Here is a 21287-nt window from a genome sequence, read left to right on the forward strand (position 1 = left end):
TCTAATAGCAGCACGTTTTGCTATTAGACAAGTAGTAGTTTCTCATGTACAAAACAGTAAGCTTGAAAATATCATAAACGCTTTACTCAGAAGATTAATCACTCTTCTAATTCTATCAGTGTCAGGAGGAAAAATAATCATCAATGGATCTTTGTCAGAGTATCTAGACATGTTGTGAGAAATGGGTGGAGCTGTAATGAACTCTCCAGGCATTGCATGGAAGCAACTGGCAATGCTGTAAACAGGAGACAGCCATTCCATCCTTGATAGATCCATGGGAGTGGTTTGCTTATTAATTTGGGAGTTATTTTGGGAAAAACATTTTTTTTAAATTTGTTTTTCTAATACAGCAGCACATTAGGCCAGGGGTTGGCAAACTATGTTTGTGGATCAAATTCTACCTGCCTCGTTTTTGTAAATAAAGTTTTATTGGAACACAGCCACACTCATTGGTTTGCATATTGTCTGTGGCTGCTTTTATGCTACATGGGGCAGGTATGAATTGTTGTGACAGACAACTGTAAGGTCCTCAAAGCCTAAAATATTCACAGTTTGACCCTTAACAGAGAAAGTTTGCAGACCCTTGCATTAAGTACTTTGCCAATTTTACCATTTTGGCAATTGTACAGCAAGAAATTCATATCTGCATAGCCTAACAAGGAAAGTAAACTCCTGTAGAGGTAGTTTAGTAAATGAAACCAACTTTGGTTTTTATGAAATCTATTAAAGTATAATTTCAAAAAAGATAAAATCATAACATTATAAATATAAATATAAAATGAATCCATATAAGATTTTATTTAACTCATTAATTAATGTGGGAACCTGTAAGATATTAAAACTGTTTCAAAGGAAAATAGTGTATGCATATGTAATCAGTAATGCTGAAGTAAACTTTAATCAGTGTAAAACTGGGTAATATTCTGTACGGCAATATAATGTTTGTAATCATCTTTTCAGTGGGTGGAAATTGGTGTATTTATGTCAGACAAAATGCATTTCTATGGACAAAGCCATTATACTTTTAGGTTTTTAAAAACTTACAAAGTTATAGAAGACAGTCATTATTTGTACACCTCCATAGAATCGGATAACCTGGGATGTTCTCTAGAGAACATCCAGCATTCCATTGAAAAGACACTGACAAATATCTTTTGCCTGTTTCAAAGTCTTTAACCATTTTCTCTAGCAAAGGTAAGCCAGTTAAAAAGTACTTTGAAACAACATCTAGGAGCTAAAATATAAAAATGTTGACTGTTGCTCCAAAGAAAATGAAGTACTCATGTAGGGAGGTGTATTGTGTTCATGGATTGGAATACTCATGTAATAAGGATTATATTTCTCCCCAATTAACCCATAGATTCCAAGCAATTTCTATGAAATCACAGAAAATTTTTCTGTAGACAAATTCTAAATTTTATTTAAAAGGAAAGGCACAGATCGGAATATCCAAAACAATCTTGACGAAGGAGAGTAAAGTGGGAGGAATCACTTTACTTGATATGAAAGCTTGCTATTTACACTAATCAAGACAGTGTAGTATTGACAGAGACATAGACACAGATCAATAGAACAGAATTGAGAACCACTGAAATAGACCCACTTGAATATATTCAATTTATGTTTTCAAGAAATTATTTTACTTTAATTGAGTATTATAGTCAAAGTAGAAAAAAGTCCTGATGCAGTTATTGCCAGGGAATGGTCAACTGTGTGTCAAGGAACCAGGGAATGCCTCAGAGACAGGCCTAACAATATGGTTCTGCTCCAATTTGCTTAAGATTTATGCCAATCTAAAATTATGTGACAGAATTTTTAGTTGCTTGTGATTCTCCTTGGGGAAGATGATGAAGAGAATTGAAGTGGAAACCACTACAGCCACCTGAGACTACTCCCCAACCTTATGTATTTTTTCCCAACTGATTTTGATAAAAGTGCAAAAAAATTCAATGGAGGAAAGATAGCCTTTCAACAAATGGTGCTGGAATATCCACAGACAATAAAGTAAAGCTTGATCTAAACCTCATCCCTTTTATAAAAATTAAAAATGGATTACAGGTTTAAATATAAGAGAGTATCTAATTATTAGAAAATAAGGAAAACATAAGGGAACACCTTTGGGATCTAGGTATAGGTAAAAAGTTCTTAGATTTGGCACCAAAAGCATGATTTATACAGCGAAAAATTGATAAAATGGATTTCAAAAAATTAAAAACATTTTTTTTTGCAAAAGACCCTGTGAAGATGATGAAAAGACAAGCTATACATTGGAGAAAATATTTGCAAACCATATATCCAACAAAGGATTAGTGTCCAAAATTTATAAAAAACTCTCGAGATGCAATAGTAAAAGTACCAAATAATTCGATTAGAAAAATGGGCAAAAGACGTGAACAGGCCTTTTATTGAAGAAAATACATATGTGCCAAATAAGCACATGAAACAATATTCAGCTATTAAAGAAGTGCAAGTTAAAACACAATGACATATCACTCACTATACATCTATCAAAATGACTCAAAAAATAGTAACAGTGACAAATGCTGGTGTGGATGTGGATAAACAATATCACACATGTTTTGCTGGTGGGAATGAAAATAGTCACACTCACTCTTGAAAACAACTTGGCTGGTTCTTATGAGACTAAACATAGACTTAACGAAGTAGCAATCAGATGAAAACTTACGTTCACATAAAAACTGTTTAATAATGTTTATAGCAGCTTTATTTTTAGTATCCCCAAACTAGAAACAACCCATATGTCCTTTAACTTGTGAATGGTTGAGCAAACTGTGGTACATTTAAATTGAATACTAACCAATAAAAGCAAATGAACTATTTATACATACAGCTTGGATGAATCGCAAGGGAACTATGTGGAGTGAAAAAAGCCAATCCCAAATTGTTGCCATTTATATCACAAAATTCTTGAAATGACAAAATTATAGAGATGGAGAACAGATTAGTGGTTGCCAGGGGTTAAGGATAAAGAATCACGAGGGATTCTTGTGGTAATAGAACTATGGTAATGGAATGTGTTCTTCGTCTGGAGATGGATACAATATATATGAAATACAATTACAGAGTGCTTAATACTCACACTCAAAAATGAATACAGGAAAAACGGGGGAAATCTGGTTAAGATGGATAGATTGTATCAGTGTTGATTTCTAGTTGTGAGGTTGCACTATAGTTTTACAAGATGTCACCATATGGGAAACTGGGTAAAGTGTACACAGGATCTCTTTCTTTGTACTATTTCTGCAATTGCATGCAAATCCACAATTGTCTCAAAATTAAAAATTTAATTTAAAACAGAGCATGGATCTTTCCAGAACATTCTTTTATATTTAATTTTCATTTACTTACTTAAACAATATGTAAAATAAATATATTTGTAGTCCTGTGACAATTGTACCTACATATGCAGTTAAATATTCTTAGGCCTTAAGTTTAAATTAGGAAGGGGGAAATCTCTTAGTCCCTTAAAAATTAAAAAAAATTCCTGATATAAAACAAGTGTGGATATACCTTTTTTAATTTGAATAATCAGAAATCAATATTGAACTATCATTAAATCATTGGAGTTAACATTTTCAATATTTTATAGTTTGGTAACAGCTATTTCAATATAGAACTATTGTTTCATTTTTTAAAAAATTTCTTAAAATGTTAGTTGTGAATTAGAATGTTTTGGGGTATATAGGTTTAGAAAAGAATAAATGTAGGCCGTTCTTATGGAATTATAAGTAGTTCTACCAACACTGGCTGACCACAGCTCCACTTTGGAGTACTCCTTGGGGTCAATTGTAGATCTGTAGTGACAAAGTGCTTTAGGAATGCGATGCATAGAGAAAATATTTTAATTATGTCAGGTTTTGAATAATCTCTGCTGAATTGAATCTGTATTATAAAACTTAACTCTTTTGATTCCATGTCAAGCTGCATGCTGAGGTAACATTATGTACTGACACCTGATCTTCCATTCAGTTTTAGAACCCTCCCTAGTGGTAAATTTCAGCCAAAATGTGTTTATTGAAAATAATAGTGGACATATAACATTGACAATCAAAATGGAAAACTGGTTTTGAATACAGATTTTTTTATTGTTTTTAATACAGGCACTAGTAAACTAAAATAGCTTCCTTCATATTTATATTAACTAAAGATTCTATAGTTTTCATGGGTATAATTTCAACTCATCAGCTTTAGAGTCTGATAAAAAATGTACATGTAAAAACTTTTCATTCATAGGATCTATTATAAACTTCATCGCAAAGGAAAAGATAATTTCTTGAGGATTCAGCTCAGTGACAATTCTTGTTCTGCTATATCATAATTTGACACTATGTAAGCCTGGAATACTCGGAGGAAAGCCACCTGCATAATAAATAATATTCTGGTTTCGCATCTTTTCTTTCATTTGTGACAGTGACTAGTATATACTATTCTCATAAAATGCTATCCTGTGGAGAAAATACTGTCATGTTTATGATGTATGTTTTCCATAGAGTTCAAAATCTAATTTTGAAATAGTACACTTATTTTAAAAAATAAAATATATATTAATGAACCTTTTTAATTTTATGGAGACATTTGGTATTTTTTTCCATAATATGTTTCTATCTATCTAATATAAAAACCAGGTATTCGTTTCCTGCGAGGTGCTGTAACAAATGCCTATAAGCTCAGTTCCATATAGGATATGGCTCAAACTTCTTAACACAGCCTTTAAGGCACCCATTACCTGTCCTATGCTTTGATACCCCTTCATTTCTTATTCCCAATCTTATGGCTTTTTATTTATCTAGTTTCTCCCTAAAAACACACTATTTTTCTGTTCTGTACTCTTGCTGATATTCTCACCTTGTCCAAATTCTCTCCTTTACCTCTCCACTCATTGTTTTAAAAGAAGTAATTTGCCCTAACTGGTTTGGCTCAGTGGATAGAGCGTCAGCCTGCGGACTGAAGGGTCCCAGGTTCGATTCTGGTCAAGGGCATGTACCTTGGTTGCGGGCACATCCCCAGCAGGGAGTGTGTAGGAGGCAGCTGATTGATGTTTCTAACTCTCTATTCCTCTCCCTTCCTCTCTGTAAAAATAATCAATAAAATATATTTTTAAAAAAAGAAAATAATTCTCAGCTTTGGGGTTGAGAAGGGGGTAAGAGGATGGATATAGTTTAAACAAGCATATTCAGTATTATAACATAATACAATAAATAATACAATCTACACTAATAAAAGAGAAAGATAAAAATTGACCATACCTTCACAATGCCCACCAGCCATTCAGGAGTGAGTATGCAAATTAACCTCATCACCTCTGTGGAGACTGAAAGCAGAGAGGAGGCAGCCCCCAGCACTGCATAGCCTGCTTGGCCAGCGCCGCGGCGACCTGTGAGCAGGCAAGCATGGCCCACAGGCAGCTCCCAAGCAGCTCCCAGCATGGCCTGCTTGGCTGTCACCGCAGTGACTGGGGAGCAGGCAAGCCCAGCCTGCAGGCAGCTCCCAGCAAGGCCTGCTTGGCCATCGCCGTGGCGACTGGGGAGCAGGCAAGCCCAGCCTGCAGGCAGCTCCCAGCACAGTCTGCTGGGGGAGGCCATACATGTATGGGGGTATATGTGAAATTTCTCATAATTTTGCTGTGAACCTAAAACTGCACTAAAAATAAAGTATTAAAAAAGTTAAATTATTAAAAAGGCTTTTCATATTTTTGCCTGGTAGAAATACACTTAAGGTATGATTCTCAATGTATCCGAGGAGTATGAATTTCCATATATTCAAGATATGCATCTAAATATATTGGGGAAGTCCTCATCAGACTCTCTGAAGATAACTTTAATGTATTTCTAAAGAAGGGAAGATTACAATAATATAACAAAATGTTACTTTTATCATCCTTAGAAAGCTTTCCCTCAGTCCCTGTATTCGGGCAAGTAATGTACAAAACTAATTGCTCCATACATGTCACTTAACTGTTTACCTTAAAAGGGGTTTGCAAGCATTGATTTTATGTGGTCTTGCATGATGTGAAATTGGAAACTAGTTAAATGTAAAGTAAAAAATGTTCGTTGAATCTTTAATTCTGTCCTCAATGAATTTAATTCCCACATGTGAACATTTAGCTTAGGCTAATCTAACAAGAGTGATATAAAGTTTAAGTGAGGAAGTAGTTCGTGGGTGAATCATAGACATTTTTCCAATACATCAAAACTACACTTAACACTGTTATAAATGTAAGAATAGACATTAGAATATGATTAACTAATGGTAATTTAGCATATGGAATACTTTAAAAACATATACATAATTTGAATGTCAAATTTATTTTGGTACTAAGATAAAATTTAAGAAGAACCTTTTTTTAAAAAGAATGATACATTTGCCCAAGCTGATTTAGCTCAGTGGACTGAAAGGTCTCGGGTTCGATTCCGGTCAAGGGCACATGCCTGGGGTTGTGGGCTTCATTCCCAGTAGGGGGCCTGCAGGAGGCAGCCAATCAATGATTCTCTCTCATCATTGATGTTTCTATCACTCTCTTCCTCTCCCTTCCTCTCTGAAATCAATAAAAAATATATTAAATTTTTGTTTTGAAAAAAAAAAAAAAGAATGAAGTATTTCAAAATTATTTTAAAAACTCATTTCTAGGATATTTTGCTTAAGCATTTTGCTATTTTAGCTCTTTTTCTCTCTGGCTTTACATAGGCAATGTGAACTGTAACTTTCATGTCTTTTTTACATATTAATTTTACTCATTAGTTAAATGCTTCCTGGAAATTGGAAGCTTAAAGATAGAAGAGTAAATAAAACTAGATAGTATAACTGACAAGACAGTTGTGAATGAAATATGTTCAATGCAAAAGAACTGTTAATTATTTAATTTTGAAATTGTTAGCAGGGCAAATTGTGAAGAACATAAAATTTCATTTTGAAATGAGGTCTTCATTCATCATTTATTTACAGATATATTCTTCAGGGAATGTAACCTATCTTTTTTGTGTTTTGAATGACAAACATAGTTGAAAATTTAAGAAATTCATCAAGCAATTCCCCTGCCAATACTAGACTGGTCCCTATGAGATTTCTCAAGTGCTTTGTCTGGGCTAGTTCTCAACTTAAGTGATGGGGCTTTCATTGCATTCCTGGGAGATTTATCATTTAATAGACTTCATTTTAAGGAAATGTTTGGTATGTTATGATTTATGTGGTTCTTATGGTCATAACCTCTACAAAACCCTTATTTTTTTCCTTTACTCATATTTTTCTTTGCCTCCACTGCTATATTTATTCTTATTTTAAGGTGATTTTTTTCTTTGTATAGAAAGCAAAAAGCCTTTTATGTAATGATCCACATAGTATATGTGAGTCTTACAGACAGATTTTGGGTCTCCAGAAGACCTAAATGCTAGTAATAGTAATTTCTACAAGGTATTACATTTATTTATTTATTTATTTATTTATTATTTATTATTTATTTATTTATTTATTTTATTGGGATGACATTGTTTAATAAAGTTATCTAGGTTTTAAGTGTATAATTCAATAATACATTATATGTATATTGCATTGTGTGTTTACCACCCAAAATCAAATCTTCTATCACCATATATTTGGTCCCCTTTATCTTTTACTACCTTCCTATCCCTCCTTCCCTCTGATAACCACCATATGTTGTCTGTGTTTATGAGTTTTTATTTGTTTTGCTTATTCATTTTCAGTTTTACATCCCACATATGGTTCTCCACTTTTTCCATCTCACTCATTTTACTTAGCATATTAGATGTTCTTAAGATCCACCCATATTGTCACAAATGGCAGTATTTCATATTTATTATGGCGGAGTAGTATTCCATTGTATATATGTAACACATCTTCTTTATCCAGTCTTCTTTTGAAGGACACTTTAGTTCTTTGTATGTGTTGGCCACCATGAATAATGCTGAAATGAACATAAGACACAGATATCTTTATGAATATAGATTTTCAAATTTTTTAGGTAGATATCCAAGAACTGGGTCATATGGTAACTTTCCTCTTAATTTTTTGATAAACCTCCATAGTGGCTGTAGCAGTTTACATTCCCAACAAAATATATGAAGTACTCACACACTCAGCAACAAAAATACAAACAATCTAAATAAAATGGGTAGAGGACCCGAACTGGCACTTCTAGTATTGCTTTTAAATTACACTTACAGTGTTTTCCATAGGTCTTTTTTGACTATTTAATAAGGTAAGAGGGTTTTTTAAGAATAATTTGAACAATTTACATTTAGGAATACTCATACTTTTTCTATTTTGATGCACAGAACACAAACATGGAAGAGAAGGGGATTACAGCAGAATTATGAAAGGTTTATCAGGCATACATAATGCTATTTAATTTTGAGTATATATTATGAAATTATATCATTACTGTATTATGTAATTATATAATTGTGAGTTTGTGTCAGTGTCATCTGAAACAAATTAACATATGATTACAATTGTATTTTTGTTTGTAACAAATTACATGTCATATAGTTGAGTAAATAATAGTTATATAATAGACACTTCAGTCCTAGTTACTACATATGTCTTCATTTTATATGTTTTGTGTAATAGCTCATTTCTGGCTGAGTTTTATGCTCTTATTTTTGTTTCCTTTTGCTTTATTTTTCTAAACATTGTGGGTTTTTTAATAATATGGATATAAGAAATCTTAAAAACACTAGCTGTATTAGTCTAGTACAGCCGTGGGCAAACTACGGCCCGCGGGCCGGATCCTGCCCGTTTGAAATGAATAAAACTAAAAAAAAAAAAAAAAAAGACCGTACCCTTTTATGTAATGATGTTTACTTTGAATTTATATTAGTTCACACAAACACTCCATCCATGCTTTTGTTCCGGCCCTCCGGTCCAGTTTAAGAACCCATTGTGGCCCTCGAGTCAAAAAGTTTGCCCACCCCTGATACTAGACAGTAGGCCACAAAGGACTCCTCAACCAGAGAATTAACATTACTTCAAGTTTTCTGTAATAACTTAAATATACATAGAGTGTCTCTCTCACAGATATAAAGCATACACATAAGAAAATTCATGGGCCAAAGAAGAAATTTAAAGATTATGAAACATTTAAAGTTGAACAGCAGCCAAAACACTGTATAAATCAGAACTTGAAGCCAAAGAATTTGTGTATTTTTAAGTGCGTATTTAGCAATGTTAAAGACTAATGAACCAAGCTTTCAGCTCACACCATGTGATCTGTGAAGAGACTCCTTGGGATGATGCTGAAGGGAGATCCAGGATAAATGTAATACAGTGGACTTAGAGAGCACCAGGCCGTTTTGGAGCAGGGGTTGGTAAGAATGCTAAGAGGGATGAATCCAAGGGGGCTGGTGATGGAGGCTGATTATTTGTTGTGTCAGGTTGTCTTGAGTTAGAGTTGAAATTTGTGTAAATTGTTTTTAATGTTTTCCCCATTCTCATTTTCCACCTATTTTATGCTTCAATTTTTAAATGAATATATTTCAGATTTATTTTATAATTTCTTGAAAAATGGTCAATTTTTCATAGTTCATTTCCTTTTTAAAATTATACACACACACACACACACACACACACTCTTTAATTTATTTAAAGGGAATGCTGATTGGACAACAAAGAATACCTTCTTGAAACTATTCATCTGAGGACAGTTCTAAATTTTAGGTCCTATTTTTGCAGAGATTGATTTTTTTAATATTCCTTGATTTGGAATAGACTTTTACTTTTGATCTGAAGAGATCTTTGTTGCACTCTTTAGGAGAGTTGCAAGTGAACAAGAGAAAGATGAAACACAAAGCAAATGCTGTGCTTACTGACAAAAATGAACAAAGGAGACACATTAGATCATAGGCTGCTTGTCTCCCTCAAGAGACAAGGACTAGGCCAATCTGGGCTCTCCAGTTAGAATAGCTGGAGTTTGACATTTTTCTTCTCTAAATCTAAAGACTGGATCATGTTCTTATTGGATTTACTTGTCTTTTACACATTTGGTCTCCTGTGTTCTTTTGGCTTGGGATGTTGGTTAGTGTGCAGTATGAATTTGAGAAAAAAAAAGTCTCCTCATTTTAGAATGGAATATTTAAAATAAACAGGCTGTGTTTATTACTGTGGAAACCAGACAGTAAACAGAAGGATTTCAAAAGACTAAGTCATTAAATGCCAACAGGACTGTATTAATACTATTATTCTTTCATAAGTTTTATTTCTGCCATAATTATTGAAATGCATTTTGAAGCAATTATATATATGTTAATTTTTTGCCATGCAAACTTTTTTTTTAGAGTTTAATAGAAAGTCATTTATTCTCTTCAGTGGAGAAACTTGAAGTTATAATTTTGTACAGTAATTATGATGGCTAGAACCTTCTGAAGATGTTAAATTCTCAGGAATTACCTGATAGCATTTTTCATGTTTGTTAACTACCAGTGAAATAGTGACCTTGTATCTTGTGAGTTTGCTTTATCCATCTGCTTTCTTCTGTAGATTTCATGGAAGTGCTTTCTGAAGACCTGTCTAACTCCTTTGGTACATAACTTAAAATTTTATATAACACAGGAAGTTATTTTTCTTTCTAGTGTACCACTTTGTGCCTGATATGACATTTGGGTAAACTTCATGAGACCAAAGTTGCTAGAAAGTAATTTCGGCTTGGCTCTCATATGCCAGTTCCACCAGCCTTATCTTGAAGCAATCCCCATTGTTTAATTAAAAAAAAAAAACTTTACTTCCTAATTACCAACTGTATAGTTTTCTGTCTTTGCACAACAAATTATTACAAACTTAGCAGCTTAAAGCACCAACCATTATCTCACAGTTTCTATAGGTCAGAAGTCTAGCCATGTCATAACTGGGTTCTCTGCTCAAGATCTTATGAGGCTGAAATCAAAGTGTCAGCAGGACTGCATTCTCATCTGGAGCTCAGATTCTTCTTCCCAGCTCACATGTTTGTTGGCAGCATTCATTCCCCCTGGCTGTTAGCCACGGGTGGTTCTCAGTTCCTAGTGGACATTTCCTGGCATCCTCCACTTTCAAATCCAGCAGCAGAGAATTTCCTTCAAGTTGAATTTATGTTCTTCACGAAGGTCCATTTTAAGGGCTCACTTGATATGATCAGGCCCAGCCAAAATAATCTTTTCTTTTTAAAGTCTGATGTGCCATGTAACCCAACCTAATCACATGAGTATCTCATTAAATTCGCAAGTTTTACCCACACATGAAAGGAGAGGATTATATATGCATGTACACCAGAGGATGTGAATCTCTCTTCATATATTGTAACAATGACAGTTAAGTGCCAAAGCATTTCTGGTAATTGAACATACATCTTTGCTCTGACCTTTTGAGTCATACAAAAAAAAATTATCCTTTAAAAATATTATTAAATATTCATTTTGCATCTGACATTGTTTCTCTGTGAATATAACTTTTTATATAACTATGTTTCTCAATGTATTCTGTATTTTCAAAATGCTACCACTATTCCTTCACTTTAGTTTTAGGGATTCATCCTTTAGTACCCCTTCAAATGAACTGGGATTACTACATTGTCAAAATACAATAACTGCTATACCATTTGGACATTTCTCGGCAATGGGTAAGAGTTCTCATTTGATTGCTTCAATAAGAAAGTTTGCAGAAGTGAAGCTATAATATGCCAAAACAATTGATTTTTTTTTTTGACTACACTGAAACTGAACTTCTGGTTTTAATATTTGCTAACAGCAAGGTGCTAGTCTATGTAACAGGACTTATTTACATAGTTACCACAAAACACTTGGTATTTTATGTATTAATGACATTATTTCATTAAAAACAGTAATTTTAGTCCCCAAATATTTTACTCTTTTATTCTGGCTAAATTTACACTTCGAGCTTTTAAATGTTAAAAATATATGGTTGTGGTATTATAGCTTGCATTGATTTTTCTGAAATTAATCTATTAACATTGTAGGTCTTATAAAATACTATTACTCTTGCATTTATGTGAAGCATATGTTCTACCTGATTCATCTTTCTATAACATAGAAGTTTCAACATACAAAACTAAAGAAAGGATATTTAATTGAATTTGAAGTTTTCATGTAGGATCCTACAGAAATTTTTTGACTACATTTCACATGTTCTTTATACAATTAAAAATTTTTAATATATTTTGAGAGAGAGAGAGAGAGAGAGAGAGAGAGAGAAAGAGAGAAAGAGAGAGAGATTCGCTGTTTCCTGCATGCCCCCCACTTGAGATTGGTCCCGCAAGCTGTCATGTGCCCTGACCAGTGACCTCTCAGTGCATGGGAAGATGTCCAAGCAACTAAGCCACACTGACCAGGGCTCCTTATACTATTTTAGTCTTAGATACAGAACTCAAAATCTGAATTTATTTCTATTAGTCCCACAGAGACGTCTGTATTAACTGACATAATTCCTAAAACATAGTAAGTACTCATTAAATATTACTTATTATTAGAAGAATGTTATGTTATAATTTGGTTTATTTCATCACATTGGTGGAACATACTCTCTGAATATGTCTTCATTATTTTGAATACGTTAATTAACTGACTTCTGATATCTAGAAGAGCTATAGAAATCCAGTGCCATTCTGATTCCTAATCATATGTAACCTATTTTATTGCTCTGGAATATTTAGGATTCTCTTGTCCAAAATTTTCTAAAATTTAATGATGGTATGTCTTGATATGAGTCTTCTTTTAATCCAGTGTGCTGGACCTTATAGTAGACCCTTTCTATCAGTTAATTTAAATCTTTTAGTCCATGCATTTCTTCTAATACTTTTAAAATTCTTTTTCCATTTTGTTTTCTTTTTTGTCTAATTCTATTCTGGGGATTGTAATTGATCCTATACTGTACTGATCCTCTGATTTTTTTCTCCTATTTTCAAACTATTTATTTAGTGTGTGCATATAGCCCAGAATTCCATCCTTGGACACCTTTCACGTCAGCAAGTGTGGTTTCTACTTGTTGTACATGAGCTCTAGGACTGAGGAGTGCCCTGTGAGAAACAGTCACATAAATATGGGTCTCATCCTCTTTTGAGGACTCTCCAATTGCTGCCTTTTCTCAGTCATTTTCCAGTTCCTTGAGTAGATTTTTGTGTGTTGTTTTTAGGTTTTTTTGTGTGTGTTTTTTTTTTTATCCCTGGTTCAGTGTTTATAATTATTATCTCCAGCAGGGTTAGTCTAATGCAGCTTACTTTGCTATTAGTACCGGAACTGAAACTACCTTATTGTTAACATTTAATTACTTTTTTCTTTGCAAGAAAATTCAATTAAATGCATAGTTAGCATTCATTGTACTTTCCCATTCTTCTTAATCTCATCAAAATTAGATGCTAAATTTTATAGCTTATAAACAGTTTTCCTATTATGTAAGTATTCACCTAAAAACCACATTAAAAATTTTAAATGTTTTTAGAACAATAATTTGTTTTATCTTGTCTCTAAGTAACTAAGGAAATGAATCAAAGTAAATATTACCAGTTTTTGTGTGTAAATATTTTGGATAGAAATTTGTTTCCTAGAGATCTGCCATTACCAATAAATTATAAAATTATAAGTAAAGATTTTTGGATTCTTAGTAAATACTTTTGAATGATAATATATGGCAGAATAACTTTTAATCTGTAGTTTAAAAATATAATTATTAAGCTTTTAAAAACTTTAAAATAAATTCATAAACTATAAAATAAATGAGCATTTTTTGTCTTGATTTCATATTTTCTCATTTTATTTAAATTGAGGATTTAAAGATACTTTGTATTTCTCTGACTTAAAGGATCACTAGTGTTGAGTTTATTAGTTTACTAGAGGCCCAGTGCACAAAAATTCGTGCACTGGGGGGGGGGAGTCCCCCTCAGCCTGGCCTATGCCATCCAGGAGCCCTCCGGGGATGCCTGACTGATGGCTTAGGTGTGCTCCCCCCATGGCCTAAGCCATTAGTCAGACATCCTTTGCTCTGCTGCAGAGGCAGGAGAGGTTTCCGCCACCGCCACTGCACTTGCCAGCTGTAAGCCCAGCTTAGGGCTTATGGCTGAGCGGTGCTTCCCCTGTGGGAGTGCACTGACCAGCAAGGGGCAGCTCCTGCATTGAGTGTCTGCCCCCTGTAGGTCAGTGCATGTCATAGTGACCAGTCATTCTGCTGTTTGGTCAATTTGCTCATTAGCCTTTTATTATATAGGATGATAACTGATTTTAAGGACAATAGAGTTATAGTTAATACAAATTTTTATAAAAAATTTTGTTCAAAATGTTTTTAATGTCAACATGATGTCTTTTAATTTGACCAGTTACTATAAGAAAGCCTTCTAGTTGATTCTGAATTTATATATAGTATAATTTTTCATTGTTAATTAAAACTCCTAATTAGATAAATATAGATTTCACTATATTTTCTGTGAGCCAAAAGACTTATTACCTGTATTTTAACATACTAATGGAGTGAACATTTATAGTTATTCTAAGTAAAAGTAACTTCTATTATTCCCTAACCACATAGACTGTTGGATTTTTGTTCTCAAGGATTCTCTGACTCCCATCAATGAATTTTTACAATTATGAAGACCGAAATAAGAATTCTTAGATGATACTTAATATATTAAAGCATATAGCATGGTCTTGAAATGCTAATAATTTGAAGTACTTTAATTAGAGCTCAGCCAATTTTTTGCTTTTAGATTATTGCATTTTGATTTTAAGAACCTACAGGATGTAAAATATGCAGAGCCTCCTTTAAAACAAATATATATATTTTGATTGATTTCAGAGAGAAAGGGAGAGGGAGAGAGAGCAACATCAATGATGAGACAGGATTATTGATCAGCTGCCTGCTGCACGCCCCCTCTACTGGGGATTAAGCCCACAAATTGAGCATGTGCCCTTGCCCAGAATGGACCCAGGACCCTTCAGTCGGCAGGCTGAAGCTCTATCTACTGAGCTAAACCATCTAGGGCTGCAGAGCCTTCTTGATTATGTAGTCTGAGATGTTTAAGCATTTTTTTGAGCTGTAAGGAAGTTGGACAAGAAAATGGTTGGAAAAGTAAGTTTAGTAGTCTCACAATATAGCTCTCTTGCCTCTTTAGTTCTTATCAGTATTCTTTTCTCAGTTCTAGCTACCTTGGGAGATAAATGTGACCAGTTGTCAACTCAGATATGTTACTGCTTTAGAAGTTTCATTTGTAATGTTTTATTTGTTTAAATCTAAAATAAACATTTGAGCATGTCACTGAACCAGAGTTCATGATTAAAAGGTCTTAGTGAAAATATGGTTGATTCAAAATACTTACAGTTGATGATTAATATAACTAGGCCAAAGTAATACTGTTTACTCTCCTGTTTATTACCTAATATAACTGATTTCCTATATTACTAGAATTTTACAACTATGCATATGCAATTATGTATTTGTCTAGTGTAACCTACCATGATTAACTACATTTAGAAAGTTAATTGTTCTCAACTTTTTTACATAGAAAAATAAAGACAGCTTAAATCTTAGATTGTAGACTGATTGAGGTGCTCAGTATAGATATATGTACATTGAATTCCTCAAAAGATCTTTGGAACTGGCTACAAAAAGAAACGTATTTTTGCCCATGCTTCTAAGGAAGAAATATGCTTCCAAAATGTCTTTAATTTGTGGTTTCTGATTCTGGTGTACCATTTGAAGCCCAGATTTTATATTGTAGATTATTTTGAAATGACAGAACTAATAAATAAAGAACAGTAATGCTAATAGCCTTACTTGTCAAACAAAAAGCTAAAGAATTTAAAATTGACCCAACCATACAATATAGCTTTTGTGCAAATTTGCTAGTTTTATAAACAATACTTCCCTTCGTTGCCACTTTTCATTTGAGTGGCAGGATAAGGGTGGGCTGAATATAGATTAGAGCACAAATACTTTTTGCCTCTGAATTCATTCAGCCTGATAGGAAGTCCTTATCGAAATTCAGTGCATATGGGCAAGTGGAGCCTTGCATCTGTAATGACGTGGGCAGGCTGGAACAGCAGCCATGAAAGTGGAAGGATACTTCCTTCTCGGTTCTGACCCATCTATATAATAAAGAGCCAGGGTCATAACTACCGAAGGCTCGACCAGACCGGAAGTCAGTGCTGGGTTGCACTGACTGCTAGGGGGCTGCGGATCAGGCCCTGAGAGAGGCCTGCAGAGAGAGAGGCAGGGTCTGATCGGTAGCCTCTGTGGCAGCCGTTGATCAAAACTTGTCTTTCTTTCTCTCTCAGCCTGTCCAACAGCCACAACTCTATTTCTCTTCAGGCCTCCACTGGGGCTGCTAATCAGCCCCACCTTTCTGATCAGGCTCCGTTGATAGTCCCAGAAACACTGACTCGCATAGAAACTGATCAATCAGAACCAAATCTGGGTCAACTGTGAAGAGCCAATGGCTGCCTAGGAGGCAGAGCTTTTGACGCTGGCTGGCATAGAAACTGACCAATCAGAACGAAATTGGCTGGCAGAGGAGGGCAGTTGGGGGCAAGATCAGGCCTGCAGGGGAGGACAGGGATGATCAGGCAGGCAGAGGCATTAGGGGCAATCAGGCCACCATGGGAGAGAAGTTAGGGGCGAGATCAGGCTGGCAAGGGAGGGCAGTTAGGGGTGATCAGGCAGGCAGAGGCAGTTGGGGGTGAGATCAGGCTGGCAAGGGAGACCAATTGGGGGCTTGATCAGGCTGGCAGGGGAGGGCAGTTAGGGGCGATCAGGTAGGAAGGCAGAAGCAGTTAAGGGCAATCAGGCAGGCAGGCAGAGAGGTTAGGGGCAATCAGGCTGGCAGGCAGGTGAGTGGTTAGGAGCCAGCAGTCTCAGATTGTGAAAGGTGTGTTCAACCTCCAGTTTAGGCCCGACCACAGGGATTGGGCCTAAACCAGCGGTTGGACATCTCCCGAGGGGTCCTCTATTGGAGTGGGTGCAGACTGGACTGAGGGAGCCCCTCTCTGTGCACGAGTTTCATGCACCGAGCCTCTAGTGTGTATATAAGCAAAATGGTCCAGGAGAGTCACTCTCTCATACTGAACAGAATTTTTCAAAGAAATAATATTTAAGTAAAATCCTTTTCTTGGATTGAGTTTCGATATACTTTTTGTTCATTTTTATTGTTTGGAATAACAGATGTTCACACTTGTTAAAGAAAAAAATTAGGGAATATAATTAGAAAATAGAAACCAAAAAATAGTTGCCTACTGTTAAGAAGCAGTGACATTTTAAGTTTATTCTCTACTGAATAGCCAAGAAATGATGTAAGAATCTCTTTTGGAATTTTGAATATATACATTTGAAATGTATATATGTTTTGAAAGAAGTTGATTGTAATGAGTGATTTAGAATTGGTTCCTTCTTCCTTTGCCATCTAAGATAGAAGGATGGGGGCTGGACTTGTGTTTATCTGTGTATTTGTATTTTACCAATTACTTTATTCAGGATTAAAATGTGGCACAAATTCATTATTCATTTGTCATTGTTGAAACTTTCAAGTGATGAAAACCCTTTCCTTTCTAAAAATGTCCATCTTAGTAAAAGCTGTCTGACAATTGTGATGAGAGAATTAAAAAATCACTTTTTTTGTGTTTACATTTTACTGATAATGTAATCTGTTGTCTAAAAATAAAATAAGCTTAATTTTTCTTCTACTTTGTATTGACTTGAAAAGTAATACTCTACAGATGATCTTTATTTTGTGTGCATATATGTTTACACTAAGAGAAGTTTCTCAGGGTAAATACTCAAATTTACTTTCAACTTATATATTCCTTACATAGATAAAATTTTCTTATTTAAACTTACAAGCTTGTTAAATGGACTCTTGTTTCATTATATGAGAAAATTGCAAGTGCTTTTGGTCATTTAATTCTAAGTTTAAGATATATAAATCAGATATGACCAATTGCCTGAAATAATTTTAGTGGAATAAATGATAATTCTTGGTTTTTCCAAGTCTTTTTTTTTTTTTTTTTGGTAAACATTGTCCAAATTGTTTAATTTAGTTACATAGATAAGCCTGATACAACTGGATGTATTAATTGAATTAAAGGACCATTTTTTTCTAATCTGATTCTCCTTGTGTTAAAAAAACAGGAAGAGGTAAGATAAAACAAATTAAAAGATTAAGCATACATTAGCATACACACACACACACAATTTTAATTTTGGCTATTCAATCCTCTAAAGTGTGCCTATAATAATAGTAAAGAATATAAATATTCTTTTTTCCCCTTTAGATTTAAAGCTAGTATAAATAAATGTTTCTCAACATGTAGGAATTAATCAGTATTTAGCCTTTGGCACAGTTTCTTTAATATTAAGACATTTTCTTTCTGAAAATTTAAAGTAAATTAGTAAACACAATTTATCCAGAAAAGTTATTCTGTGTAGTTAAACATTCAAATGATACTAAATTACAGGAATAAACTGAAATGTTTTTCAGATTGAAAACATTGGATTTTTACTTTAGTGACTTTTAGTTTTATTTGTAAATTGACTCATAGGGATTTCCCTCAGTATTATCATCCACTGTTTCATATTTCTCAATATGTATATAGCATACTTATAAAACTATTCTTTTTAAAGCAAGACATTTGGAAATGTTCTTATTAAATGCTATTGTATGAATTACTAATCTAGAAGGCTAAAACAAAACAAAACAAAACCAAAATATGCTCAGTTTTTCTCTCAGTTGTGCCGCTCAGTGTCATCAGAATCTCTCTGTGGAGGTTCTGAACCTCATGTTTCCTCTTCCTAGTTGTTTAGTTAGGATATCTTCTTATGTCAGGAAACAGCCGAACAGCATAGCAAAGTAGGATCTTGACTTGATTCCTTCACTCTATTAGATAACTACTCTGAACCCCAGTTTATATCTATAAAATGTACATTAGTTCCATTTTGGTGATGATTAGATAAATTTATATTTGTGCTGTGCTTGAGTGGTCCTTCCACATATAGCAAGACCTGGCAGCTATATAATATTTATTTTTAAAATATTACTGGTTCTTGCAATAATTATAATGTTAGTAGTGAAGATAATTGTAATTATTATTAATTGCTTTTCAGTATTTTTATCTACCAAATGAGAACCTGTGTATCCTTCAGAATTCCATAACTGTAACTAAAACTATATCATACTATCTTATTTTAAAGTGCCCACTAGAAGAAGAATTAAGTTCTTTATTATTTATAATTTATAGTAATAAATTATTGCTTTTGATACTGTGTGGTGTCCCCAGTTTCCTAAAACCCTACACTTCTTTTAGCTATTACCAAAATTTTTCTCTTTCTTCAGAAATAGCTTCTGTCAATTATTCAATTTTACCTTCAATATTAACAGAAATTAGCATTAAGAGTTCTCATGTGTAATTTCTTATCTTAATCTCAGCAGAATGATTTAAATAAGGTTGTAGCAATCATGATAATATCCTCACATGGCATTTATGTTGTTTTCTGCTAGGAGGTGGGAGAGTGAATTATAACTTACAAAAATTATTCTTAGGTTTTGTGTTGCTTTATGTGATAAACTTTAATAAGAAAGAAGGAAGTTGCCCAGGTTTTCGTTCATTATACATCTGGTAAATGTGCTGTATTTGAATCAAACTTTTTCTCTTCAGAAAAAAATTATGTGTATTTAAAACTGGGCTGCTCAATTTTTATATTCTTCCAAAGCTAATCATATTTTCCTTTCATCCTAGTTTAGACTTGGTTCCTTCAAGTTAGAGAAAGTCACAAGCCCAGCTGAGGTCATTAGAAAACTTATTTGTGACTGCCTGGACACCATTGCAGAAAACCAAGCCAAAAATGAGCACCTGCAGAAAGAAAATGAAAGGCTTCTGAGAGATTGGAATGATGTTCAAGGAAGGTGTGTGCATAATGTACTATAAAAACACCAAACTCTCTTTAGAGCATTTAGTGTTAAAGATTTGTTAATGTGTAACATAGACTAGCATATATTTAAAATAAATGTCATTAATTAATTACCTTTACTTATTATAATTAAACCAAATTATTGGTCACTTTTGTACATTATAGTAATACATTAACACTTTTAGGTCACTAGTATTTGGTTGCACCAGCAAACTTATAAATGATAAGGAATAATTGGGTAATGAGAATCAGAATCAATTAATATTAATCAAAATTTAGGAAGGTGATATTTATAAGGATTACTTTAGCTCAAATTACAGGATTAATAGTGAATAAAAAGAGACATGAAACATAAATAAGGAATGATTTATTCCTTATTTGGAATCTTTATATGAATGGCAACTGTTTCAAATGATGTGTGTCTTGGCTCCTGATAGAAACTTATTTTTCCTGATTGATTGAAAATTCATACCACCAGCATTTTTAAAAGACGAGGTAATTGTGACTACTGGAAAAGACATTTGAAAGCCTTTTATTTTCCAGATTTTACCTCTTATTTTTTAAAAGATGAAGAGGAAAGTCACTTTTTTTCTAAATTACACATTTTCTCAACTATGGCATAATCTAGGCCAGTGATGGCGAACCTATGACACGCGTGTCAGAGGTGACACGCGAACTCATTTTTTGGGTTGATTTTTCTTTGTTAAATGGCATTTAAATATGTAAAATAAATATAAAAAATATAAGTCTTTGTTTTACTATGGTTGCAAATATAAAAAAATTTCTATATGTGACAAGGCACCAGAGTTAAGTTAGGGTTTTTCAAAATGCTGACACGCCGAGCTCAAAAGGTTCACCATCACTGATAGGCTGTCCCAGGGTTTAACCTGTGTTACTCTATTGTGTAAAAGATGTTTGAAGAAAATAAAATGTATGCTGTGAACACTAGAGACATATATAGTATAATATGCCTATGTTTGTGCATATATGTCTTGCAACATCTGAATTATGTGGAATGTATATAATAATGATCATTATTATTACCTCCAGTGTGTACAATAGATTTTTAAAAATTTTTATTCAAACAAGTAGTAGCTCTAAAACATAAGAACACATTCTATTTAGGATCTTTTTAGGGCAATCATTGACATTGATTTTATGGACTTTAGTAAGCATATATGTATGGGGGAATATATGAAGAATAAATTAAGGATACTATCAATATATGTATGTGAAAATGAGGTTGACTGAAATAAATTATTTGTATTTATTTAATCATTTTTATTAATTAATGCGAGACATACAAAATTAAGTTTCTAATACCTGGGTTATATTTGGCTCTCAATTATTAAATTAAGAAAGTAGTTCACTTAGTTCTGAATTAA

The 21287-nt window shown here is 33.6% G+C and overlaps 1 protein-coding gene across 4 annotated transcripts in view; it reads left to right on the top strand.

The window, feature by feature from the left end:
- The window catches only part of XRCC4 (X-ray repair cross complementing 4), a 193318-nt gene that overhangs the window by 57757 nt on the left and 114274 nt on the right, over positions 1–21287 (top strand). For all 4 annotated transcript variants that reach the window (XM_070412287.1, XM_070412288.1, XM_070412290.1 and 1 more), the window contains exon 4: positions 19731–19897. In XM_070412287.1, coding sequence (XP_070268388.1) covers positions 19731–19897 — 167 coding nt within the window. The remainder of the gene's footprint in view (positions 1–19730; positions 19898–21287) is intronic.

The sequence above is a fragment of the Myotis yumanensis genome, unplaced genomic scaffold, assembly GCF_028538775.1.
Source record: "Myotis yumanensis isolate MYYU_CA2020_CCGP unplaced genomic scaffold, mMyoYum1.0.hap1 SCAF_4, whole genome shotgun sequence".
In the NCBI taxonomy this organism is placed as follows: Eukaryota; Metazoa; Chordata; class Mammalia; order Chiroptera; family Vespertilionidae; genus Myotis; species Myotis yumanensis.